The 26430-nt window shown below is 40.7% G+C and overlaps 2 protein-coding genes across 19 annotated transcripts in view; both read left to right on the top strand.

Annotated features, from left to right (window-relative positions):
• The window catches only part of LOC115353445 (synaptotagmin binding cytoplasmic RNA interacting protein), a 39810-nt gene extending 25529 nt beyond the window's left edge, over nucleotides 1-14281 (top strand). For 4 of the 11 annotated variants that reach the window (XM_030042902.2, XM_030042884.2, XM_030042893.2 and 1 more), the window contains exon 12: nucleotides 1-1810. This exon is cut by the window's left edge. The gene's annotated coding sequence lies outside the window, so the exon portion shown is untranslated. Of the gene's footprint in view, nucleotides 1811-3654; nucleotides 3734-7049; nucleotides 7184-8411 lie in introns of those variants that run through there. The other 7 variants (XR_005931129.1, XR_005931132.1, XR_005931130.1 and 4 more) reach the window with 4 other exon arrangements.
• Nucleotides 14282-17040: 2759 nt separating this feature from the next.
• SNX14 (sorting nexin 14) overlaps nucleotides 17041-26430 on the top strand; it is a 58970-nt gene continuing 49580 nt past the window's right edge. For 2 of the 8 annotated variants that reach the window (XM_030042833.2, XM_030042850.2), the window contains exons 1-4: nucleotides 17042-17228; nucleotides 17353-17473; nucleotides 18303-18376; nucleotides 18489-18567. In XM_030042833.2, coding sequence (XP_029898693.1) covers nucleotides 17080-17228; nucleotides 17353-17473; nucleotides 18303-18376; nucleotides 18489-18567 — 423 coding nt within the window. In that variant the 5' untranslated portion in view covers nucleotides 17042-17079. Of the gene's footprint in view, nucleotides 17229-17352; nucleotides 17474-17706; nucleotides 17723-18299; nucleotides 18377-18488; nucleotides 18568-23563; nucleotides 23945-26430 lie in introns of those variants that run through there. The other 6 variants (XM_030042825.2, XM_030042842.2, XM_041119343.1 and 3 more) reach the window with 5 other exon arrangements.

Raw genomic sequence — 26430 nt, forward strand, 5'->3', positions numbered from 1 at the left:
TTAAGGTTTTATACACACCAGTTCCCCCAGTAAATGCAAATTTTAACGAAATTAGACATGTCATATGTTGAAAATGCTCATGGCAAACAATCATTTTGCATTCCTGCAAATAAAATTGTTTTATACTGTAAGCTGGAGGCGAGTGTAACTTATTTTTGTAATAAAGTTTTTATTTTTTTTATGTGTCATTAATATAAATGTGTGTTAGTACAGAGATCTTCTGGTTAAAAACTTAGAATCGCACACATTTCAGTATGTTTACTTGTATTTACATAATTTTTAGAATAGTGGTTGCCAATAGCCTGTATGTTTCACATTAATTGATTTTTTTTTTTTTGTTATCTTAATAAACCATTTTAGTATGTTGTATGTCAGTTACTGGGATAGCTGGGACATGAAGTGTAATTTAAAATTGTCAAGTATTCATTGGAATATGTAAATGTGCCTTGCCAGTTTTGAACTTTAAGACAAAGTAAGAGAATGATGGTGAAATGAGTAGTCAATGCGTAAGAAACATTTGCTACCACAGTTTCATATACTGCCCTTGCTAAAGAAAAGTAACTTTTTCCTCAAATTTGAGCATAAAAGTATATGGTTGCGTTAGCTTCTGAATTTTCAAATCTAGTGATAGAATATTAGGCTTATGGAAAGTGGGTTTGCTAATTGTAGCCTTAAGTATAATTTTGAATTTCAATGTAATCCTTGGTGCTGGCATTCCCAGTGCCAAGGAGTTTAAATGCTCCCTTCAAAGAGGTTGCCATGCCTACTGGCACTTTTACTGTCATACGGTTTTATAAGGAACACTGTCAAGATGTGGAAACCAACTTTGAACTTACTATAAAATGAAAACACTGGGGGCTGTAGGAGAGGGGAAGTCCTCAGATTTCTTAATCTTGAAATCTCTCCATTGCTGAAAAACTTAAAACACTTGTGGGATCACAAGTGCTAGTGACTAGTTCTTAGTCTGGAAATGTGTCGGGGGCGGGGGGGGGGGAAATATATTTATGGAATTATAATAGTTGATGGAATTGCATAAAAACATTGCTATTAAGGCACTATGTCTGTTGAAATTGTGGATCATATCCTTAATTTCAGCTCTGATAAAAGCATGGGGGACTACTGTTTAAAAAAAAAAGCAAAATTGACAGGAAAGTGTTTGTTTTTAATGGAATGCAAGCAATGGTGAGTGAGCAAAATATCGAGATCTTGACAGTGTTCCCTCTAATTATGAACTCAAGCCATTATAACTTTTAAAATTAAATATGATTTGCACTGTTCTGATATTGGTGCAGTTTTTTAGCAAAATGATCAGAAAACTAAATTGCATGTGGTGATTAATATTGTGGAAAAAAACTAAAATCAAAAAACTGTTATTTTCAAAGCTTTAAATTTGATTGTGTAAAGAAAAACCATTCATTATTAAGTGGAAATACTGGTGAGAATGGGCAAGTGCATATATACAACATCAGTTTGTTTGCACTTGGGTGTTGGTAAACTTGAAATGTTCTACAGCAATAACGCATCTCTTACTGGGTGCTTTGGTGACAAATGGACATGTAACACATTCTTTTTGGCATGTTGAAGGCAAGTGTTGACTTAATGTATTATGCTGCCTCTGTTTATTCTCATGGGAGGCTTTCTTTACTGAAACACCTGCAAAGGTTTGAGTATGAGCTAGCATAGTTCCGCATTGGTTTGTAATGTGTTCCTAAATTTCAAGTCTAGTTGAATTTAATAAGAAATTGGAAACTGCTGCTGCTGCTTAACACTTCTGGTTTATAAACACTCCAATACACAGCTTTTTAAATTATACTCTTGTTTTAATATTCATTTTTGTTTGAAGGGTTTCATACAGGACATAAAACTGTACTTTTTTTTTTTTTTTTTTTTTTAGTTCTTAAAGAGATTTGTTATGACCCAGAACTTAAGTTTGTGTTTTTAGTGTTGGAGGAAGGCTGTTGTTATAGATATTAAGACCAGTTTCTGAATTTCTGCATTGTACCACTCTACTGTCTTAAAATCATAAATAAGGAATACTAATTCTGTTCTTGTTGGGGGTGAGGGGTGTGACACAGTTTAAAATAAACTTAGCCTCCTCTGAAGGTAGGATTCCTAACTGAATATTTCAGGATAGAAATGTTATATGGCTGCAACTCTTTTTTTTTCCCCTTGTGCCTTTGATAATTCTTCAGAGGCTTAACTTTTCTGTTCAGCCTAGCGGTTATTTTGATGCTTCCATACAACAGTGAGGGGAGACTTTTTTTTAAAGAAGTAAAACTGAAAGGCAACATGGACATAAACACGTGTAACATTTTCTGAAAAGAGTGTGTTCAAGTTGATACATTTGACAAAATTAAGACTCTTACTCCCTCACTTGCATTGGTGAAAACTTAGTGGAAAATATTAATTGTTTACAATGGAATAGCAGGTTTTGGAAGTAGGCAATAAGGCAGTAAACTTTATAACATAGTGTTCTGAGAATTGACATCAGTAAAGTTGGAGCTTGATTTTGTGTTCATAGCCTGAAGCTTATGAATCCCAACTTTATGACTGGCTGTGATAGACTTAAAAGTCTGTCTTTGCCGAGTGTCTTGCTGAATTAACTCCAGCACCAGCACATGACATCTCTTGGCTGGGGCTAGTTAGTTGCATTAGTTGGGCAGAGGAAACACCAGATTGTACTTTGTCATTTGCTCTGTCAGATAAAAACGATATGTGGTAACAGGAGAGGAAGTCGAGCTGAATATTCCTTGATCCTTAGTACGGGTAGTGGGGGGAGGAGGAATAAATGATTGTTACTTTACAGCCACCTAGTGCAAACAAACATAAAGCTTCCTAGAAGCTCTGATGTTAAACTTTTTCTGGGACACCTATTTTCACATAGTCATCTAGTCAACACTTTGCAAGTGTTTAATTATACTTACTCGTGTTATAAAATGAAAGAGTGACTTTTCTCTGGTGCTCCTTTGCCTTGACTGTTACAATAGACAGATTTGTTGAAAAGTGCCACTAGGACTAGCTTGTTAGTTTACTTGGAATTTGGAGAGAGGGGTGATTGTCTCATGTAATGATATCTTTTTCTTGCCAATGTTAACTGATTACTAGTTTTTTTTTTTTTCCACAAACATACATATTTTTAAATGGCTGGCTCTCAAGTGGATGTTGCACAGCTGACCTCATCTGGAAACATTGGGTGATGTTGATTATTTAAAGCTATCTTCATGAAAGCTTCTTTAGATGGTCAGACTTCCAGGGACCTGGTAAAAGCTTTTTAAAAAAAAAAAAAAAAAGAAGTATCTGTGACAGTCTAGAAAACAGAGTCATAGTATGTAGGTAACAGGTAATTAAAAACAGCTTGAATATTTAAAGTTTGAATCACAAGATATGCTTCGGTTCCAAGAGTTGTTTCATTCCTGAATGTTCATGAAACATAGTGTTTACTCCAGAGCCAACACTTATTTTTTGACAGTTGTTTAGGTAAAACTTGCAGTGTCAGAAATCTGGATTCCCTCTAGTCTGATACATTTGGCTGATTAATGGTGACAGTTCACTATCTCTGTTTGCACAGTTAGTGTGACAATAAAAGTTACTTGTTTTGGTCACTAACATGTAGAAAAGACATTGAATCTTACTGCTTATTTTCTTTGCACTAAGGAAGTTATGAAATGCATTCTTAGTTCTGCTACACAGCCAGTAGAATAGCCTATGCCATTTGACTGCACAGAAGATAATGGTAAGTAAAAATAGACATTCTAGTACTTAAATGACTTGCAGTACCTAAAATCCAACTTCGGTAGACTGTTCAATTGACTCCTTATCTGCAGTTATTAGGGTGGTCGTGGGGTTTAACTCTTCAATTCTAGTGTGTCCACTTCAGTGCTAAGTGAATGTTGAATGTAAATCTGTTGAGTGCAATCTGATACTGTTACATGTTAAATACTTTAGATGTAAAAATCTCCAAAATGTTTCATAGATAATTCAGTATGTATTTTTAAACTGATGGGTTAGCAATCATAGTAGTTAAAGGGAATTTCCATGAACACAGTCATTGAAAGCCAGGAACTGAATATATTGGGTCCTGAGTTCCTGGTTCCAAGTGTAGCATTTCCAGTTGTTCTGCCAGCTAAAGTAACATTTTTCAGATTTTTTTTTTTTCTCTTTAGTGGGATGAAGAATGCACCTAATTCTGTCACTAGTAGTGTTATTTAAAAACTATTACTAAACATAGCTAACTTGGGATTAAAAAGCTTCCTCTGTGAGAATTTCAACAAAGGCAATTTTGGAGATACCCATTAGTAAATTAGGGCTTCTCTTAAGGTATGGTTTCAGTATTCTTAAGAATGAAGCTCTGTATTACAAGACACTGGTGAGAACTAGCCTAAAATAAATTATAATTAAATCTTTTCATAATGCAGATGTATCACAATTGGAAGGTGATTTTAATCTTTAATAATACAGCATTTGAGATGACAGATAAAAATACCTAGTCCCTGCATCTGGAAAAGCTGAAGTGGCTATCAAAGGACTTGTTCCTGTTTCAGATTGTGGTCAAAGGCTACCTTTGGATAGTGCAATGAAACCTTTTTTCTTCCAGTGCAAACAGTTGTTCTAACAAGCTAACCTGTTTCCAATCCACACTTTTCAACAGGATTTTTGAGTTTTGTATGTATGCTTAAATTGATATTTTTAGCAGAAGACAAACCTCCAGTGACAATCACTGATACGTATGTGAGTAGTACTTTCACCAAGAAGTGACCAATATGTAACTTGACAAACTAGTCTAGTGAAACTGTCCTTTATTCATACTACCTACACTTTTACAGAAGTATGTTAGTTTACGCTTGCTTTTGAATTAGTGGTATGCGTAAAAGCTACTTTGAAGAAAACCGCAGCATGTACATTGTTAAAATCTGTCAGAATTTGTGAATGAAGAAATATGCTGCAGGTTTCGTGCTAATGGAAAACTAGACTTGAATATAAAGTGTGTGTGTGGGAGTGTCGTAACTCTTCTCACTGGAAGTCCTGAAGGTACCACAAGCTTTAGGTGACTTTAATCTTTAGCAGTGAGTACAATGGAAGCTGGATTCTTGTAGTTGAGTAATCTCTGCTGCCTTGCTCCACTGTGTTTTCATAATGCTAACACAACCTCTCAGAAAATTCTTTTAAAAAAATCCCATTATGGTATTAACACCAGTGAGATCAATCTTCCAGTTAAAATTAAGAAGGATCTGGAAGGTCTTAAATCCATTGGATTTAAAGTAACTTGTGTGTGTGAGTGGTGTTTGCAACTTGGTTTTGCATAGAATTGATCTTAAAATGGGAATGGTGTAATAAATGGCACTTTGCATTTTTTTAATGGTATACTAATCTGAAATATACAGAGTTTGGTTTGCTGATGTTCTGAGCCATTCAGGTGGTCATGTTTCTGTCCAAGAAAATGATCTTGGTATGGCATGAACTGATCAGTAAGTCTCAGACCCAATAGTTGTTTCTTTGAGGTAGTTGGTCTTTTCTTAGGTTAACTGTTGAAATCAGTACAGATTTCTAATAGGAAGTAGAGAGTTTTGTTTTCTTAATAGCAGTATCTAAACTTGCAGAGTTTATTGCCCTCAATGTAACATTTCTGAAGAGTACTGCTTTCATTGAGTAAAGAGCGAGGAGAAATATACAGGTTAATGGTAAAAAATCATTGGCGACTAAGCTTTTGAAAAGTGAAGCTGCCGAGTTTGTAATGCGCTTTGAGGTGCGTTAAGGTGTACTCACCACATGGGTACAAATGGCATTGAGGTAAATCGGGTAGTGGTCATGTCTCGGCAACGTTAGCTCAAAGTACCTTCAATGATGGCCTGTGCTGAAGCAGACTATTTGGTACTGAAGTATGCTGAAATGCTTGTGTAGTTTTACTGCAGAGTTAGTAAAGAGCAACTAGGACAGTAACTCCAGTACAGCGGCAGGTAGATGATGATCCACTCTGATTTTTGTAGTCTCTGGAGGAACAAGAGACAGTCATGCATAATGTGTTTCAAGCATCTCTTAAATTTCTAAGTCCTTTTGAAGCAACCTTTTTCTAGTTTAATACATGAAGATGAAAACATGTAAGCTTCAAATTCTGCATGCAGTTTAAAGATACAAGGATGCATTATCTTGGCAATTATGGTTTTAAGATCAGATGGCTGGGTGTAGTTAGAGCCCAGTAATCAAGGCATGTATTTTAGAATCATGGTAATTTTTTGACTCTGTGAAGAAAGGCCCTGCTATTAAACAGATACTCAATCTATCTTGGAATCCCTGTATCTAGCAAAAATGCATATATTGGAAAAAAACGAATGCAACATCCCTCCCCTCCCCTGTCAGCGAAAGGTGTTTAGGAGAGGACTTGAATATGCAACACTTTCTAAGGGCATTCAGGTTAAATAGCTGGTAGGTGTTGAATTCTTAGATCTGGGGCAAGTGAGATGAATGTGATAATCTTGGAACTTCTGCCTCTCGATCACATGTTAAAAATGATGTAGAGAGAACTCAGGTTTCACAAACTAAAATTGTGTTTAACAGTTTAAAAAAGAACAGACATGTCTTGATGTGGACATCTTGAAGGGCAAAAAGTGTCTCTCCCTATGAAAAGGGGAACTTACAGGGTCTTCTGTAAATACCTTGTTTTTTTCTAAAGCAGTGATGACAACCAGGGGAGTTCCTCCTCAGAGGAATACAAAGGAGTGTATCTGTCTTGTATTTAAAAGGTTGACCTAGGAGTGATAGAATCACAAACACTCCCCACTTGGGAAAGCTCTTAACAAAGCATATGCTTGTTTTCTCCCTGAGAAAACGTAAGGTTATGGAACGGTTGGGAAAAGAAATCATCTACCTGTGGGCACAAGACGGCCACTGAATGTGCCTGAACTACACTACTGGCAAGTTTGTAGTCTAGGGTTAAAGGCAAAATAGCCAGGGAAACAACCTGGCAAACCACAGCATAGAACAACTTCATTTAGCTGTGTTAGCTTTGTAGGATCTTTCCTGCTATTAATCAGTCTATCCTTTTCCTGTGAAAGGTAGGTACACTCTAAGCCAGGCACCATCTAGCAGCCACAGCGCGATGTGAAGGGAATGTCAGGTGATGGATCTTGTCCAGATTCAAACATCAGGTCGAAAGCAGACACAGGGTCCTTGGATTACATGTCAAAAGGTAAGAAGATCCTGTCCTGGCTGTCATAATCATCTGGGCTGCTTTATCTTGGTAGAAATTTCAGAAGAAAATTGGAAGTATCTCTGTAAGGGAGGAAGTTTTGAAAACAGCAAAATATAAAAATGGTGAAAAAAACCCCTGTTACTATACCTAATGCTGCCATTTCAAATGTCCTGTTTTGAGGGGTGAGTGACACTGTAGAGGTGCTGTTGGTAAATATGCTGTTTTGAAGTGATGAACTAATAGTCTCAGCTCCAGGGAAGCAAGAGCCCGTCTTGAATATCTGATACACATGTTCCAAAGATGGACCTTTTTTCAGTATAGGTGAGGAGTTCTTCCATCTCTTACTGGTATAACATGTTTGCCACTCACTGCCCTTAATCCCTTAAAGGGTGGACAAAAGTAGGGTAACTGAGAAAAACTGTTTTTAATAGGAATGCGGTGTTCATAGCAAAGCTGCATGTAAAGTCTTGATTTGAGTGTCTCTTAATGCAGGGGACAAAGTGAGAACAGGTGTTCCACTTGTAAAGCTGGGGTGAATCAATAACAACTCAGCAGCCCCTTTGCAGATTTCAAATTCAGGATGGGCCTGAGTACACCAGGTTCTTGTACAGAGTTGCATTTTTTTTTTTCTGGAAAAGCATGCAATCCAAGCCCAGCATCCTGAGAGAGGGAAGTGCCTGATCATTTCCTGGGAGTAGGCCAGGACTTTTCACTAAAGGCCTGGTGGTGCAGGTAGCCCAAATAGGTGTATTCTACACTGGAGGTGGTCTTCATGTGCTCAGAAATGAAGGTACTTAAAATGAACAGTATGTGCTTGGAAATAGACGTCTGGGACCTCAAGAGATAAGAAAGAGTTAAGAGCCAGTATGAAGGTTGCTGAATTTTGTCTGAAGATGTTCAGTTTCCTCAAGTCTAGGCTACAGTTTACATGTCTTAATATGAGAAAATGGACTTCCTTAATGAAAAAAAAGGCATTTTATTCTAAGGCTGTCAAATGCAAAAGCCTGTATCAGATCATAAGGTAGGAGAAGGCTGAAGAAGGAATGTGGTAAGGTAGAATACACTTGCCAAATTTTATTTTGTCAGGATGGTATCTCCTTACTGAGTTAAAAGAGGATCGAGTATAGGTAAGGCTTTGTATCTTGTTCATCAGCACTCAGGAGCTACAGAACCATTGTTTTTATAGACACCTTTCAGTGGGGAAAAGTTGTCATTTTCTCTGCAGGTGAGCATGGTGAGCAGCATCTCCGAAGACTCAATGGGAGATGGGAACGTTCCTGACTGTAGAAGTAATGTGAAGTGAGCATCCAATGGAGATCGGTGCATGTTCTAAGTTCTTGGTGAAACTCAGGTGAGCAGCTTTGAACTAAGACACCTTGGACTAAATGCACTAACTCCATGTCTCCTCACTGCCAAAACAGGTCCTCTAGATAATCCATTATTTCAATTTTGTTGCTTTCTTTTGCTGGCTTTAACTATTGCCCTTGGGCTTCAGGGAAGAAGAGAGTCTATAGGTAGCTTGACTTCTCCAGACCTAACAAACAACTGAAGGGGAAGATGGAGAGGGGAGCACAGCTGGGCATTGGTCCCCACCATTGTGGTCCAGAACACCAGATACATGGGCTTTTCAGAATCGAGACTGGTATTCCAAGTTTCCTGACCATAATATATCCCAGAAACACATTGGATGTAGACAGTGCACCACAGTATGGTCATAGGTTAGTACTTGATCTACAGTTTACCATATCCAAGCTGAATGGTCATCAGTGGAGAACTTGCTACTTGTCCTAGATAAATAATGGTTATGAGACTCATACATGAGCCTCTAGGAACCTGGATGATCTTGGAGAATCCTTTGTCCATTTTGATATCTTCTGAAGCAAGATCTACTTTCTCAAGGAAAAAAAAACCCCAAAATTCTTCCCTCTTGCATCTGAACTGTACTGACCCCAACTTGAGGCCTGTCTGAGGCTTCCCAGTTGTGTGTGATGTGTTACGAGCTGTCTTAAACTGAAATCCCAGAGACCTTAATCTTCACCTGTAATGCCAGGGGACGGGGATGGGAAACAGTACAAACTGGACCTACAGAGAATACCCCAAACTTGAGATGAGACTGGAGGACTCGGAGCTCCTTAAAGGGAAGAAAATGTTATTACTTACAGTTTGATATGAAATATGGTAAGCTGATTTTCATATTAAAATGCCCCTTTATTAATATATACTTAAAACCATGTATGTATCTGTGAAAGAGGAAAAACTTCATGCCTAGCATTTTAAACCATTTCTCTTATACTTCCGTAGAACAACAAAGATGAGCCAGGTAGCTTATACAGTAGCAAGTCAGTCAGTCACAAATCAGAAACTGATGTAGGAAGCTTTAGAATAATACTGAATGTTAATAATAGTCCCCCATACAATATCAGACCTTACTAGCTCCAGTGCCTTTCCTAGCTAGGACACTAGTTACTTAAAACAGAAAACTAAAAGCAAAGCAAAACTTTAAGTAATGGAGTTTTGCAGAAAACTAAGTCTTCCCAAATAGTTGTTGTTTCTTGATTTCACAATTTGTGCCTTTTCCAAACAGCTCAAAGTCCTATCACCTGCCTAAGCATGCACCCACCCTCCCCAAAGGGGACTTTAGGGAAAACCACTGTTCAAGTGGCAAGTGTGCACCGTAACCAGGAACTGCATTTGCAGAACATCTGGAGGAATCACAAGTAACTGTTCTTCGCTGCTCCGGAAGAGAGACTGTGGCTTTCTGTGCTGCCAAGGTATGTCTGCTCATAGGCCCACGGAGGGGTTGTCTGCTTCTACAGAAGCACCATTAATGCAAGTGCTAGGGGTGAAGTGGTATATAATAATAGATCACTTTTGTATTAAATCTGCCAGCACTTCAGGGTGGGGAAAAGGTTTCAGGAACTTGCACAGCTGTCTGATAATGATAGCATTGATCAGCTAGGTAAAGAAGCCTGGCCTTGCAGAGCTTGGTACTAAGCCCCACTTCTTAAATTCTCTCATTAAAACTGTGATATTCCTCTTGTAGCGGAACTTTACCATGGAGCTTGTATGTTCCAGTTATACCAGAAAATAAGTAATAGAGGCAAGCTGCCCATGTGCTTCAAAAAGTTGTTTTCAAAAAGCCTCAAAACTCATTCTTATGTATGAGGAGGAACAGCCCTCTGTGCAGGCTCTTTCATAGTATCATCTTGTGTATTCTGCCTGTTAGCGTAAATGAGAATTTTTTTTGCTTTTGTCATGCATTCAATAGTCTTGCTATGGAAACATAACATTTATGTCCTATTGCTTTTTATTTTCTCTTTAAATGTTCTGACAATGCCTCAGTTTTTGCAGTACATCATTTAAATGGAGGAGAATGTCAAACTGATTCCATACACCCTCAGCCAGCAAATGGTAAACAAAACAATATCCTGGTTATACAATTGGTTTGGTAACAATTCCTGTAAAGCATTTGATGAACGACTTAACTGAAGCACAAATAACTTTTTGAGGATGATAATGTTGTTTAACTCTTACCCTATACTGCTTTTACATACTTCATGTTGTCGGAGAAACTGGTTGCTTGAACTAAAAATATCTCTGTGGAATTCTGACCTGACAAAAACACTCAAGGCATTTACTGCTGTATCCACAGAAGCTAAATCAATGGGCTGCAGGATACCAGCTTGCCAGTCACCAAAAAAACCCCCACAGATCTCATCACTATGTCTGGGTTTACATGGTCATTATCAGCACATCCAGTTGACATGTTAGTATCAGTAGAAAGCTGTCTCTGATACAAGCTGGCTTACTACAGCAGCCTTTAGTTACAATTAGTCTTTTTCCCACTTTTGACAAGTTCTGTGTGTTGATTAGACCTTCCCAAGTATGTGAAGACTTCAGGTCGGGATTTTTTTTTTCACTGTTTTTCTTCTAAGGTGAAAAAAATGAATGCATCAAAAACTAGAGCTGTACCCAAATGAGGAAAAACGGATCATAAATCTTCATAGGCTAAAATGTTAAAATGCAGTGAGGTGGGGCAAAAAATAGTTAAGGAATAATTTAAGAAGGCACTAGTTCTACTAATAAAAATAATTTCAAATGCTATTTTGTTGAACAGTTTTTTTCCCCCCGTTGCAGCCTGTCCCTACTCCAGCACTACAACACAGAGGAGATGATAAAATTGGAAAAGGATAGGGAGAACAACAAAGATCATAAAGGGTTCAAAAGTGCTCTCATGTGAAGAACAATTCACTGGAGCAGGAATCTTAATTTTGGAAAAGATGGTTTGTTCAGGTGGCCAGCGTGTTTTGATAAAATAAGCAGCAAATGTGCTGAGTAGGGAATGATTTTTCACTGTCTTACAAAATACTAAATGAAACACATGAATGTTTGGAGAGCTGTATCTTCACTGGCAGAAGCGTAAATAAGTGGTGGAACTCCTTGCTGCGGATTTTTGTGGATGTTGAAGTTCATGGCTATTCAGAAAGCAACTTGAAACTTGGGAAAAAAATTATTTCTCAAGATAACCCCAAGATTGCAAATCAGTGTAAAAGAATGTTTTGGGGAAGTATTACTATATTCTTGCTTTTACAACTTTTTCCTAGGTATGTATCCCCTGATGGCCATCATCACAAACAGGATGCTCACCTAGCTGAACCTTTGCTGATCCAATACAGCTGTTCTACGAATCCATCAAGTATCTATGATGAAAAACTTACTCTAGCTTTAAATTCTCAAGGTCTCATCATAGTTATGAGGCATAGGTGCTGCAACACTGCAATAATTTAACAGAAACACATGTCATCTTACAAGGATTTTCTTGACACTTTTTAATTCAGCTGAAACAAGGGACATGGCTCAAGTTCCTCCTCAAACTCCCTACTTGAAAATTTCCCCCCTTGACTTCAGAGTTGGGCAGTGGAAATTCCCTTCAGGACCTGACACAGCTATTTTCATGAAATGTGTATCCAGGGCAGGGTTTTCTTTATCCCCATAGTAAGTAAACAGCTTAATTTTCATTTAGACTGAGCTCTTAAATATGTGCTATGGCAGTTTTAACTATTTGCATTGGTGCAGCTCCTTATCTCTTTCACAGACTTGTTACAAATTCTTCACATCCAGCTACCTTCCCTCTCCCATTCCTCCCTGATCAGCCTAGGTTTTTGGAAGGAATTGTGTTTTCCAAATCTTTCCTCTGCACATACCGACCAATTCAGCTACCTCACTTAATACTCAATTAAGGTGCATATCCAGAGAGCTTATCTTCTGCTCAGGTGAGCCAATACAAAATTTCCATAGACTATACCTTTGCCAAATGTTGCCACAAACCTAATATTAATTTCTTTAAGGATTTTTCCAATGTCTTCTGTATAGGTGTAGTGCTTCTCTTTATGCATATTCCGTAATGGTGTTTTTTGCTGTTGGATTTTTTTGTTTGTTTTAATTTTGTTTTTTGTTTTAATTTTGCAGGTCTCTATTTCTTATTGTCTGTAGTCATCTTCTACACCCACCTTGCAACTTTCTGCTCTATATCCTTTTCCTTTAATGTCCCATAAACTAGTTTATGACAGGACAAATTTTCATCTCTAATACATAATATAAATTCTCTACAGTATCTAGTCTGTGGAAGAATGTATTCAGAAAAATCCTTTTCATGTAAACAATTTGAAGAAAAGCTCTGTATATATACTAGTGTTGCTCTGACCCTTTTTACTTTCTCCTTGAGAGTTACAAGTTCCTTGAGGCAAAACTGCCTCTAGCACATTGCACCCCCCCCCCCCCCCCCCCCCTTCCCAGTGGTACATTTTCCTAAATGGACCTTGCTTGTCCTGGTGAAATTCTAACATGTTCAGTGCTCCTCAGCACCTCTGGTTTGCCCAGCACCATTCCTGTTGGACATATTAAACTGACTCTCTGGAAACTGTCTCACTTGAAGTGGGTTCTTCTATTTGAATTTCTTTACCAGAACAGTCTCCCTGCCTTTCTTCCCCTGTAAGTCTTTATATTGCCCGGTGCCAGTCACTGACTTCATGACTTCAGTCATAAACACAACCTGGTAGGTGTTTTCAGGTCTTGTAATTGAATTGTATTTTACAGTCTCTTTAAAAAAAAAAAAAAAAAAAAGTAATGAATTTTTGGGTGGCCTGTTAAAATTGAAACACCTTAGCCCTTCCCCTTCAACTTCAGTTGCCTGCTGAATCTGTTTCTAAAGAAACAAAATTTTTAAGGCTGTGTAATATCAGTTGGCAATTCATCCCCCTGCAATTGTGGAGACCAGTGATCTTTTGAGAAGTATGTTGCCTGTCTTTTTTTAAATAATTTCTCCCTTCTGCCTGCCATTTTGCTTCTTGCTGTTCTGGAGCAGCTGAGCTCCCCCATTCTTCTAGAAGACAACTTGTGTGGGATTTGGTCTGGAATGCCATAATCTGTTAGCAGTTTATTAACTCATTAACAAATGAATGTGACTATTTGTACCAGTAAAGCTAATTTTGTTTACCTAAATGCTAATTATTATCCTCCTACCCAAACCAAACCAGAAATGTGTATCAGTTGGTCTCTACTCTCCTCTGAAGTTTCAGTGTTCCTTTAATACAGTAAGGCCAAGAAACCCTACTAAATGTCAATTTTCACCTTGTGGTTTTTGCATACAACTGAATTATCTCACAGACTGAAACCAGTAACTGTTGATGGATGCCCTTTTAAGTTCTGAACTTAAAAGTCAAGTCTGAAGTGCCTGCTAATGCTTAATTTTCTTGGGATCTGAGTCACCAACTTCAGTTTCCCTTTTTTATTTAAGCTTAACTATTTGCTAAATATTTAAAATCAATGTTCTCTAAAGGTTTCTGCAAATGGTTGAAGTTAAAGGTTAATACGAAGCCTTCTGTTTAAACTTCTGGAAAGGGCACACAAAAATGATCAGGGACTTGTGGGGAATAATTTATAAAGGAAAATTAATTCCTCATTGGGTAAATATGAAGGATTACATTATGTAAGTTAGCTTGGACAACTGTATCTTTGAAAAAGATAAATTATAATGCCTTGAAAAGAGCAAAAGCAGACTTGCAGAGTAAATTAAATGCAATCAGCTGGTGAGAATCTGTGTATTATGGTGCACTGCCTGGTTTATTAAAACAAGTTTTTTTTAAGCTAAAGAAAAAAAAGCACTTTGGTAAATAGAGTCTCAGCCTTATAACTGATATTAGTCAGCCAACAAATTTAGCTTTGTGTTTTAATTTATGTTGAAAATCTACACCAATGTTATTTTTTCAATGCTAGAATATGCAATGTTCTGTTGCTACTTAAAAAAAATAGTATGGAGAACTCACTCCATAAGACGACTTGTATGATAAGTGAAAGATCCTTTTACATTTTCAGTGTTAAAATAAAATATAGCTTTCCAGAATAACCCAGTCCTGGCCACATTGCTTCAGAGCCCACCTCCAGATGCATGTTTTCCCTTTCAGTTCTCCAGTTAGGTGAAGAGAGAAATACTTGCTCTGTTGTTGGGGAATGGATAAAGTTCTTATTTCTCACATTAACCCAAGAGAATTTTGAAAAGCTTGGTGTTGTCAATATTTCACTCTTCTTCCTCCATACTTTATTTTGTTGGAAAACAAGCCTCAGCTATGTCTTTCAGTATAAGCAGAACAATCTGAGGAGTCATAGGGCCGCGGGTTAGGTGACGGGCAATGCTAACACTGCTGCTACCTCCAGCAGAGCAGGATGGGATGAAGCAGGTTGTTGTAGTGTCTGCCCAGCAGACACTTCTGTGAATTGAAGGAAATCACACAGCTTCTCAGATGATAAGGTACAATTAGTGCCAAATGTGAATGTGGCAATTTTACACTAAATAAACATAACCCTGAACAATGAAGCTACAAATGAAAGAAACTTTACCCAGAGTAGAGAACACAAATGGAAGCAGAAGTTTGACTTCTGTTCCTGCTGGTTTGCTGTGCAAGTCACTTCCTGTGTTAGATACGTGATGCTGTGACATCTTTATGAAATGTTTTAAGAATTACAGATTTTTAAAAGTTATTCCGTATTAAAAACATTGCAAAATAAATGACTAAAAATCACAAGCAGTAAAGCTGAGGACAAAGTAAGCAGGTAGCAAAAAAAAGCATCTTCTGAAGAAAATTAAAATCCTCTGAATAGACTGCATGGAGATTTGCTGTGTGTATGCACCCTATTTGTTTGGTTTCTTTCTAATAGAAAGCACGTGGACCGATGTGAAATAACGCTGTGCAGACGCTCTTAAAGAAATTCAAGCTGACCCTGGGCTTTTGCCAAGCTCTCTGAGAAAGGTCAACATACTGAAGTCAAACTGCAGCATTTCACCTGCTCTAGAGGTCAAGGGAAGTGTTGCATAAAATGACAAAACATCTGAGCAAAGATTCTGAAAGCTATTTTCAGTTTTTGATTTCTAGATATTGACTCACCTTCCAAATACTGACTTTTCCTTAGCAGTGGTGTTGTGGGGTTTTCACTGAAGATTTGTAAGCACAGCTCTTGCGAACAGAAGTATTTCATATGCACTCACGTACCCTTTGCCCAAATACGCCTGTGTGGGGCTATTGCAAGTGAACAAGGAAGGCAACAGCAACTTCTCAAATCAACTCAAAAATAAAAGCAGGCTCTTCTCCCTGAGCAGGTCGTCTTCATATTTGCAACTCTGAAGCCCCTCTGTCAGTAAGATTTCCCATAAGTTGTTTAAGTGCTTTTATTTTGTCCATTGAACTAATCTTCCCATAACCAGTAGTGTCATATAACTTTGGGCTTCCTGAGTACAGAGTTGCTGAAAGCATTCAAGCAAGTTGAAAGCTTGTGACTTGTGCTGTAGCTAAAGGCAGTTATTCCTCTGAAGTTGGCTTTAAGTTGTTCTCACGAGCAAAAAAACTACATTCTGGAATTGGTGTACTGGCAATGTCTTAACCTTGTACGCTTACTGATGTTAACGAGGGGTGTGTTACACTTCCTACCCTGTTCCTTTCCTTTACAAGCAACTACGAAGTTTTGAGAGGTGTTTACATGGTTTTAGTGTCCCAGTCACTAAATGATTTCGTTCAGTCATTACCTAAGTATAGAGCATTTAATCAGATGTAGCAGTTTCTGGCTGCTGGGCGCTGGGAAGCCCCAGTTGTCCAGAACGTAAGTATTTATAACTAGGTAAGCTTTCTGTCATCAGAGATCTTCTATTTACAGGGCTTAGCACGCTATGTTACGCAGCAGAGCTGGAAATGCCACCCGGCCGCGTCAGCGGAGGGCTGCCGCCGGGAGGATCTCTCCGGGAGCTTCTTCCCCCGCATCCGACCCGGCCTGGGCCCCCCGTCCTCCTCCGCTCCCCCGCTCCCGTCGGCGAAGCGCAAGCCGCGGCCGGCCCTGCCGCCGCTTCTCGCCGCCGGGCCCGCCCGTTCCCCTCCCCTCCCCACCACCCCCCCGGCAGGCAGCAAAGGCCGAGGCTCCCGCAACTCTCGGGGCGCTCCGGCTCCAGCGAGGCCGAGGCTCGCCGCGGCCCGCCCGGCCCCGCCGCCCCGCTCCGGCCCGGCCGCCTCAGCGCTATAGCCGCGCACGGCCGGAGCGCGACGCCCGCCCTTCCCCCGAGCTGCGGCGCCGGGTGGTGGGGGTGTGTGTGTCGGGGGCGGGGGGGGGGCGTGAGGACGGGCGGGAGCGCCCGGCCCGGCAGCCTCACCGCGCTCTCGGCCCGCGGGGCCGGGGCCGCCTCACCCACCTCCCGCCGCCGCCGCCACGTCGGGCTGCCCCCCGCCAACAACATGGCGCCCGGCCCCCGGCCCGCCTGACGACGCCGGTCACGGGGCCGCCGGTCACGTGCCCGCCGGGAGCGGAAGCGGCGCGGCCCGGCCCGGCCCCGCGTCCCCGGCCCCCGGCTGGCTATGCCGGCCATGGGCTGGCTGCGGGCGGCCGGGCAGCGGCTGCGGCAGCGGGCGCGGGGTGCCGAGGTGCTGCGGGAGACCTGCCGGCAGTACCCGCTCTTCTGCTGCCTCCTCCTGGGGCTGGGAGCCGCCACCCTCCTCCTCAACCGGTAAGGGGGCCCGGTCCGGAGGGCTGGGGCTGGGGCTGGGGCTGGGGCGGGCCCGGCCCGGCCCGGCGTGAGCGCTGGTACCTTGTCGCGCAGTAATCTTCCCGTCCTCTCTATTTATCTAAAGGTATCTGCACGTTTTAATGATCTTCTGGTCGTTTGTGGCCGGCGTCGTCACCTTCTACTGCTCGCTGGGGCCGGATTCCCTCTTGCCCAATATTCTTTTTACAATAAAATACAAGCCCAAGGTAAACACGTCTGTTAACGTTCTTGCGCTTTCTTTAGACTTGGTAAGAATTTATGCCGGGTAGCGATTCTTGTGTAATTCTAGCTGCTCTCAACAGCACTACACGTCCGCGCAGCTCACGTCCGCCAACTGATAAATGTTTTGTAGCAAATGTACAATGATTAAGACTTTGGATTCTTCATACGTTTCTGCGTAGTCCTGTCAAATCCACGTGTGGCTGTAAAACCCGTTGTTGGGAGCATTCACAGGTGTTATTTTCTGCTTCACTCATTTTTCGCTTTTGGCATTTGAGTAGCAAGCTGTTGAGATATTGTGTAGTTGTATTCTCTTTTATTGAGGCTTTTTCTTTTCTAAAGACGCTCTTCCTTTGGCAAGGCGGCGCTAAGTCTTCTTTGCTGATTGCAGTTGAACTTCTTTAAGTGGTGATGCATTTCAAAGAAAAAACACATTCCCAAACGAAATTGCCGTTTTCTAACTTAAAATGGTTTAACGTAGAATTTCATTGGACTGAAAACGTTATAGTTGCAATAGTCCAAGGCTATGAGTAAAGCAGGTTTTGTGGAGAAACCAGCTGGCCTGTTAGTAGACTAACTGATGTATGGGGAGTTGACTGGAGATGTTTTAGTGGAAGCGATTTTTCTGTTCTGTTCAGTTGTTTCTCACACCATGCCTTGTTATCTTGTTTTCCTGCTGGGAGAACAATTTTGTCTCTATGCTGTTCAGTTCTCTGCAATTGCATATTCTAAAAGGAAATTTGTGAATGTATCATTATATTAAGAGGGTCATCATTTTGAAGAATATAAATTTGTTCAAAAATCTTCTCTTAGCAGTTAGAATTGCCGGAGCTATTTCCCCACGGTCACAGTTGTGCTGTATGTGGCAAGGTCAAATGCAAGAGGCACAGGTAAATTAAATACGTGGCACCGGTAAGCTTAGTATTTCTTACCTTTTGCACATAGCAGTAGGAAGTGTTCAATTAAATATTGTTACATCAACTTTTCCATGCTCTCCTACAGGCCTACTTTGCTTCTGGAGAACTATCAGCCATGGCTGGATCTGAAAGTGCCTTCCAAGGTTGATGCATCGCTCTCGGAGGTAATTGCTGCTTCATTTCTTTAGTACTTTGAAATTCAGCGAGTTTTTATTACATATCTCTTAGACCTATTGCTTCTGGTTCAGTAGATAGTTCAGATGTACTTCCTACCTATGCTGACTTGTTCCTGTAAAAGTCAAATCAAAAGAATATATGCTGGGAGCAGAGAGGTGAGATGGCCTAGTTGTTAACACAGATGTGACTGTTCCTGTAGTAGTGTGTCTAGAACATAGAAGAAACATCTATGTAAATTGGGCAGTATATAAGAAAGAGCAGTTACAATTGAACATGTCCGATTCTTGAAAAGTTAAAGATTTCAGCCTGCTTAGTTCGTTGAAGTGGAGGTTAAGAGATTATTTGCTCCAGCTACAGAATTTCTGTAATGAAGATGGTAATGTGATGGTAGCTATTTAAAATCATCAGACAAAGCTGTAGCAAAATTTGTCTAAAAAAGAGATTAGTGGATTTACTCAAAGGAGACTAGCATAAATACCTGTTTCTTAATAGGACTGTAAATCGGGAATTTTGTTTTGTTCTTTTCTCTTTAAAAAGAGAACAATTGTCCAAAGAACAATTTTTCTTTGGGTTTGTTTTTTTTACCTTGATTGGTAATTGATGAAATATATTGGCAGCTAACAGATAATATTTTGTCCTTTTTTAAAGCTAGGAAAATACGCAGGCACGTGTGTAGCTTAATCTCCATTTATTTAGAATTCCAACTTTGGAGTTCTGTGGTAGGAGGATGAACAATTGGCATATCAGAAGTGAGAATATTCTTGCATGTCAGCTCTCACAATTAACAACGTGGTGTATGAAGTCAAAGCTGCGTGCATTTATGGTATAAGCTAACACTTAATTGAGCTGTGCGTGATGGTGTCCCGGGCATGGCCTACAGCAAAAGGATGAAGACCTCAAGGAGGGGAGGGATGGACAGCTGAGGAATGTTTTTAAAAAAACCACAGATAACAACATGTTGACTTCCTTTGGTTTAATGTAGTGACTTCCTCTGCAATTTAAGAAGCAAGCATTTATTATTTTAAAATTACTTTATTAATTTTTTTAATAAGTTGGGGCTCAAGTGTATTAAAATAACAATATTTGTGAACATCATTTCAGTAGCCTTATTTTTTTAAACCTCTTGTTTTAATAATAGAATGTAAAATAAAGGCTTCTGTGCGTGTAATATTTTTAGGAGTTTGGGTAGTAAATAGCTGTGACAGTTTACCAAAGGATATGGTAAACGCTGAAGAACTTGAAATTTTCCTGTTTAGCTTAAATGGGAATTTAGTGCTAAAAATGTTCTTTGTAGTATGTTATTCATAAGAGATACAAGTAGATACCATAGTTATCTTCTAAGACAGATCTTTAAAATGTGTTGCTGCACATTGGCATTTTGTATTTGAGTGCTGTTGCTGTAATTCTGGTTTAACCAAAGTGGTGTGGGCTATTCTTTGCTGTTTCTTTTTGCTTCAGTGGCATGTCCCTGGCCCTGCTTTATTTAGCAGTGTAGACATGGCTTTTGTATATCTATGCCGTGTTTCTCATTCTTTTCTTTTGTTTGGGTGTTTAACTAGCGGGAAGTGCCAGACCCAAGTTCTGTGCCTCCTGGGGCAGTGAGCCAGGGTAATTGGCTTTAGCGGCCCCAAACAAGCAGTCTGTTTCAGCTGCCATTTTCACTTGTGTAGGATACTATTTGGGATGAGAAACCTCATTGCACTGTTCCCCATTGCAACTCTTCTGTACTGGTTAAAAGGGTAGCAGGGGTTCTGCCCATGCTGTATTCCTCTTGACCATCTGCACTGGGGATGCAGCATGTAATGTGTGCCTGGAATTGGATAGCCTGCTTCGGGTTGGAAGGAGAGGCTGCTCTTACTTTCTTTTGTGGGTTAGTCATACATTAGAGGGAGGCTGCTACAGTGAGAACTGAATTAAGATTAATGAGATTCTAAAGGAGTGCAGAGTGCAGCCTGCTTCTGAAAAGCAGATTCTTCAAATACTTGGAACAATTCCGGGATTGTATTATTCTGGATTATTTTTTCTAGTTCTTCCTTTGCAGGTTCAAGAATTTTGGAGATGTTCTCATTTCCAAATGTTTCTAATTTGATTTAGTTGTATAGTCTTTAAGCTTGTGTTTTCAAGTGCTTACAGAATAATTTAATACATATTTAAATCAGAAGAAATCCATTTTTTTTCTCACAAGTACGGTTTTTTCTCTCTTGGATTGTGATGACAGTTTGTCTCACTTTGCAAATTCTTAATCCTTTGCACTCTTGTTTTAGTTATCTAGCTGCTGTACGTGCTTTAGAACAACAGGAAAAACCTGTGCTTGGACTTTCCTCCCCCCTTCATTTATGTTTATTATTATAGTTTAACTCTAAACTACCTCAACCATGCATTTATCAATATTTGATAGTTTGGGCTGTATCCTGCACAAAAACAGCGCAGTGACTTAAGTATAATTTTGTTTCCAGTTTCTAATCCATTGTGCTCTATGTTAGTTTCCCCAATGTTTTCTTTCTTTTTGAATTAGGATGTGGTATCTGTTGGTCAGTTTTTTGTTGTATGTAATTTCAGGTGCTACAGATTGTATAAAGGAGAATTTAATTCTGCTATTCAGTTAATGAACTCAGCTCTTTCCCTACAATCTCATTTTTGCTGTGTGAGGGATAGTTGCAAGTCAAATCTGCAGAAAGCTGCTCAGCTACTCTTGATCAGCGTCATGAAAGAAATGCCATAGTGGATCAAGGTGCTGTCTATTGATCTCACAAGTTTTTCTTTAATTCTTAAGTTCTCAGGTTCTTGACTTGATTATGGGACCAGAATTTTATCTCTTCTTTTTTTTTTATTTTTCTAAAAGTAAGAAATGGACAAATGCATGACAAGAAATCAGTTGTCTGAACGTGCTCTTTGCCAGTCCTGAACTCTTGTAGCAGCCCAGTGGCCTGCATGCGTTCTTAATGGGAATCGTTTGTTCTAACCCCAGGAAGGGGTCTCAGCTATCTACTCGTACCATCTTTTAAGGCTTTTAAAATTGTCTTTGTGGCTTACTTATCAAATCCTTGCTCCTTTCCAATCTAATTTGGCCTAGTAGTTCTGTCCTGCTACTGAATCATTAATCACTCAGCTCTGCAGTTCCTCCTCCTGACAACTGGGGTCTGTTCTATGGCAGTCTGCAGAAAGCTTGTCTCGGCGGCAAGGTCTGACTAGCTTGCAGTGTTGCAGTGCATGCTAGAAAATAATTGTTGTTTTTTTCTTCAGCTGCTGCTTGTATTGCTACCTGCTGCATTTGGTTTTACACTTGTAATTTTTTTCCAGGTCAAAACTGCTCACACATAGTCAAACCAGTCATTTTGCAAAATGCTTGAAAAATAGGTAGGCTTTAAATGAAATGACTCATAATTTGTATTTAAAACTGGAGAATAATACTTTACAGACAAGGAAATTGCTTGTTGTTAGCTGTCATTCTTTGAGATGTCCTATCTGTTTTATTGGCGCGTGTGCGTAGTGTGAGCAATTGAGCTTGAATAATATTGTTGATGTTGCTGGAATGGAAGTGGGTACACATGTCCTGCTTTCCTAGTGCTTTATGAAAGTGCAGTGGATGATGTGACAGGTTTTTTTCTGACTTACAGAATCACACTGATACAGCCTGGAAGGCTCATAGGGTTCATGGGAAAACTGTATGGACTGTATGCTTTGAACTCCAGTGACTGGCAGTCAGTCGCCTATTATTCCTGGAGTGCTTATATTTTGCAGTATGGATGATTTCACACTGTAGCTCTCTTTCAGCTTCAGTACAGCACCTTGGTGCAATGGAGCATCATCCAAAACTGCCTCTGCCATGCCATGTGTTTAGTAAATGTGCAAATAGGGGCTGCTTTCTGTGTGTCTGGGATCAAGGCATTTTTTTATTAAGGCCATATAGATAACTTGGGTTCTAGTAGAACGTGTCTTGACCTCTGGTGTCAGGGCCAGCGATATGTGGACTTCAAGCACATTTTGAGTTGGTTGTCTGTCTCTGTGCATGCTGCCTCTGGGTCTTTGGCTAGTGGGGTTATCTGCATGGCATTGTCCTGTGGAAGCATTACCATAAAGCCCTTACTTACAGGGGAAGCGGGAGATAACAAGAGAAATGCTGGCAAGTCTGCAAACTTGGGATGAATCTCAAGGAGACCTTATCCAGAGTGGGATGGGTCATCAGGTCTTGCATCTTTCCTTCTTTCCTTGCTGATTTAATAACCACAGGAGGATGATTCTCAGAACCACACGTGTTTGGCTTTGCTAGCAGTAAGAATGAGATCTCTCACTGTTGGAAACAATTCTTCTAGTGGCTTTAGAAGCCTCTGGACTATGGGTGAAGAGAGTGCCAACAAGTTATGTTAGCATGTGAAACACAAAAAGGAAGCCTACAGAGGGTGGAAGCAAGGACAGGTAGCCTGGGAGGAATACAGAGAAATTGTCCAAGCAGCCAGGGATCAAGTTAGAAAATCTAAAGCCCTGACAGAATTAAATCTGGCCAGGAACGTCAAGGGCAACAAGAAAAACTTGTATAGGTACATCAGTGATAAAAGGAAGACTAGGGAAAATGTGGGCCCTCTCCAGAAGGAAACAGGACACCTGGTTATCTGGGATATGGAGAAGGCTGAGGTACTGAATGACTTTTTTGCCTCAGTCTTCACCAGCAAGTGCTCCAGCCACACCACCCAAGTCACAGAAGGCAAAGGCAGGGACTGGGAGGGTGAAGAACTGCCCACCATAGGAAAAGATCAGGTTCAAGACCTTCTAAGGAACCTGAAGGTGCACAAGTACATGGGACCTGATGAGATGGATACGTGGGTCCTGAGGGAACTGGTGGATGAAGTGGCTAAGCCACTATCCATCATATTTGAGAAGTCGCGGCAGTCTGGGGAAGTTCCCGCTGACTGGCAAAGGGGAAACATAACCCCCATTTTTAAAAAGGGGAAAAAGGAAGACCCGGGGAACTACAGGCCACTCAGTCTTGCCTCTGTGCCCAGTAAGATCATGGAGCAGATCTTCCTGGAAGCTATACTAAGGCACATCGAAAATAAGGAGGTGATTGGTGACAGCCAGTGTGACTTCACTAAGAGCAAATTGTGCCTGACAAATTTCTTGGCTTTCTACGATGGGGTTACAGCATTAGCGGATAAGGGAAAGAGCAACTGACGTCATCTACTTGGACTTGTGCAAAGCATTTGACACTGTCCCACATGACATCTTTGTCTCTAAATTGGAGAGACGTGGATTTGATGGATGAACCACTCGGTGGACAAGGAATTGGCTGGATGGTCGCACTCAAAGAGTTGCAGTCAACAGCTCAATGTCCAAGTAGAGAGCAGTGACGAGTGGCGTTCCTCAGAGGTTGGTATTGGGACTGGCACTGTTTAACATCTTTGTTGGTGACGCGGACAGTGGGACCGAGTGCACCCTCAGCAAGTTTGCTGATGACACCAAGCTGTGTGGTGTGGTCAACACACTGGAGGGAAGGGATGCCATCCAGAGGGTCCTTGGCAGGCTTGAGAGGTGGGCCTGTGCAAACCTCATGAAGTTCAACAAGGCCAAGTGCAAGGTCCAGCACCTGGGTCTGGGCAATCCCAAGCACAAAGACAGGCTGGGCGATGGGTGGATTGAGAGCAGCCCTGCCGAGAAGGACTTGGGGGTGTTGGTTGATGAGAAGCTCAACGTGATCCTGCAATATGTGTTTGCAGCCCAGAATGCCAGCCATATCCTGGGCTGCATCAAGAGAAGCATGACCAGCAGGTCGAGGGAGGTGATTCTCCCCCTCTACTCCACTCTCATGAGACCCCACCTGGAGTATACGTTCAGCTCTGGGGCCCCCAGCGTAAGAAGTACATGGACCTGTTGGAGCGAGTCCAGAGGAGGGCCACAAAGATGATCAGAGGGCTGGAGCACCTCTCCTGTGAGGACAGGCTGAGAGTTGGGGTTGTTCAGCCTGGAGAAGAGAAGGCTCCAGGGAGACCTTATCACAACCTTCCAGTACCTAAAGGGGGCCTGCAGGAAAGACGGAGAGGGACTTTTTACAAGGGCCTGTAGTGGTAGGACAAGGGGTAATGGTTTTAAACTGAAAGAGGGTAGATTTAGATTAGCTGTAAGGAAGAAGTTCTTCATTGTGAGGGTGGTGAGGCACTGGAACAGGTTGCCCAGAGAGGTTGTGGCTGCCCCATCCCTGGCAGTGTTCAAGGTCAGGCTGGATGGGGCTTTGAGCAACCTGGTCCAGTGGAAGGTGTCCCTGCCCATGGCAGGGGGTTGGAACTGGATGATCTTTAAGGTGCCTTCCAACCCAAACCATTCTATGATCTGATGAACTGAAATTGCAGTGACACAGGCACTGAAAGCCTGATGGATAGGCTTGCAGTTCCAAAGTAGTAGTCATGGATAAAGAAAGCTCTTTCAAGAGAAGTGTATTGTACTCCCTTTGAGTACACTGCCTTGTGCTTGAAGGCTGTCCAAGCGCACTTTCCCTTCCAAGCAGAAGATGATCTGCTGTCTTGTGCTCTTGCTCGGGATGCACATAGCAAAAGTGGAGGAAGAAAGAAAAGGGATCCTTTAATAGATATATGCACAGTGTGGATTTTTCTGCAGGCCTTTGGTTTTGAGAAGCACTTTTTTGAAACAGTCTGCAGTTTGAGCCCTGAAAGAGGTTTATTTTGTTAGAAACTCTGCATGAACAAAAATAATGCTGCAGTACCTGTGAGACTGAGACTTCTATGGAGTAACTTGGTGGTTTATATACTGGTAGTGCTAGGCATCAGGGAAATTGTTTTGAGTAGTCTGATGTACTGCTCTTAAGGCCAATGGTCTGTGTTTGCAGACTGGAACTGGATGTGATCTTCCTCCTGTTGTCTGAAGATAAACTTCCAAAGAAGCTTCTGTGGGATTTTTTGATCTCTTCTGGACTGGGAAGTAAAGCATCTGTTGTCATCTCCCCCCAACCTTCCACCACGCTTTTAATGGAAGTACAAGATCTGGGGAGGGGTGGGACACAAAATTTAGCTTACCCATCCATCATCAACACATGATCATATTACAACTTAAGGATCTATTACTGCTGTAGCACATAGGGGTAGGAACAAAGACATTGATGACTTTGTATGGTCCATAACACAGACATCTAAAGTTACCCCAAACTGGAAAACATCCCTTCAGAGAGGTGGTGAAGGAACAAAATTTCTCCTTCATCCTTAAAAACAAAGGGAGGAAAATCACTGAAATGGAACAATTACAAAAGAGAGAGTATCTTATCAAATTTGAGTAGGTGATGCTCTTAGTAGTGAAAACAGAAAAAGAGTATTCATCAACTGCTCAAGTCTGAAGAATTGAGAGGAATTAAAAAAGCCATCATGTGCATTTTACTCAGTGTGCTTTTATAATCATGAGTAGAGCAGAGGCATGTAGTGCCCTAAAGATAGTATAAATTCAGGAAGTCTTGAATTCTTGCAGTGTATGCAGCATGAATGAGTGCAGCAGCAAATCTTGTAAGAAGAGGAGTACTTATTCTCGTAAGTGACACTTGTATATCAGCTGTTACATTCAGCTTTGCTTTCAAACAGACTTTACATTTTTTTTTGAACACCATGGCTTCTTTTGCAAAACCTTTCCTTCTATAGAATATGGCACAGCAGCCTCATGTAGCAACACACGTATTCTGTCTTCCTACCCTAATCAGCATTGATGCTGCCCGGAACAAACTGATCTGTAAAGCAATGATTCAAATTAAGGGATAGGTTGCAACAGGAGAAGGCAGTATGGAGTATGTCTTGGGTTTATAGTGAAGGAGGAGAAATCTCAAAAAAATTTCATCCTTCCTTCTCCTTCCTCATGTTTTT

Source organism: Aquila chrysaetos, chromosome 2 (assembly GCF_900496995.4).
Source record: "Aquila chrysaetos chrysaetos chromosome 2, bAquChr1.4, whole genome shotgun sequence".
In the NCBI taxonomy this organism is placed as follows: domain Eukaryota; kingdom Metazoa; phylum Chordata; class Aves; order Accipitriformes; family Accipitridae; genus Aquila; species Aquila chrysaetos.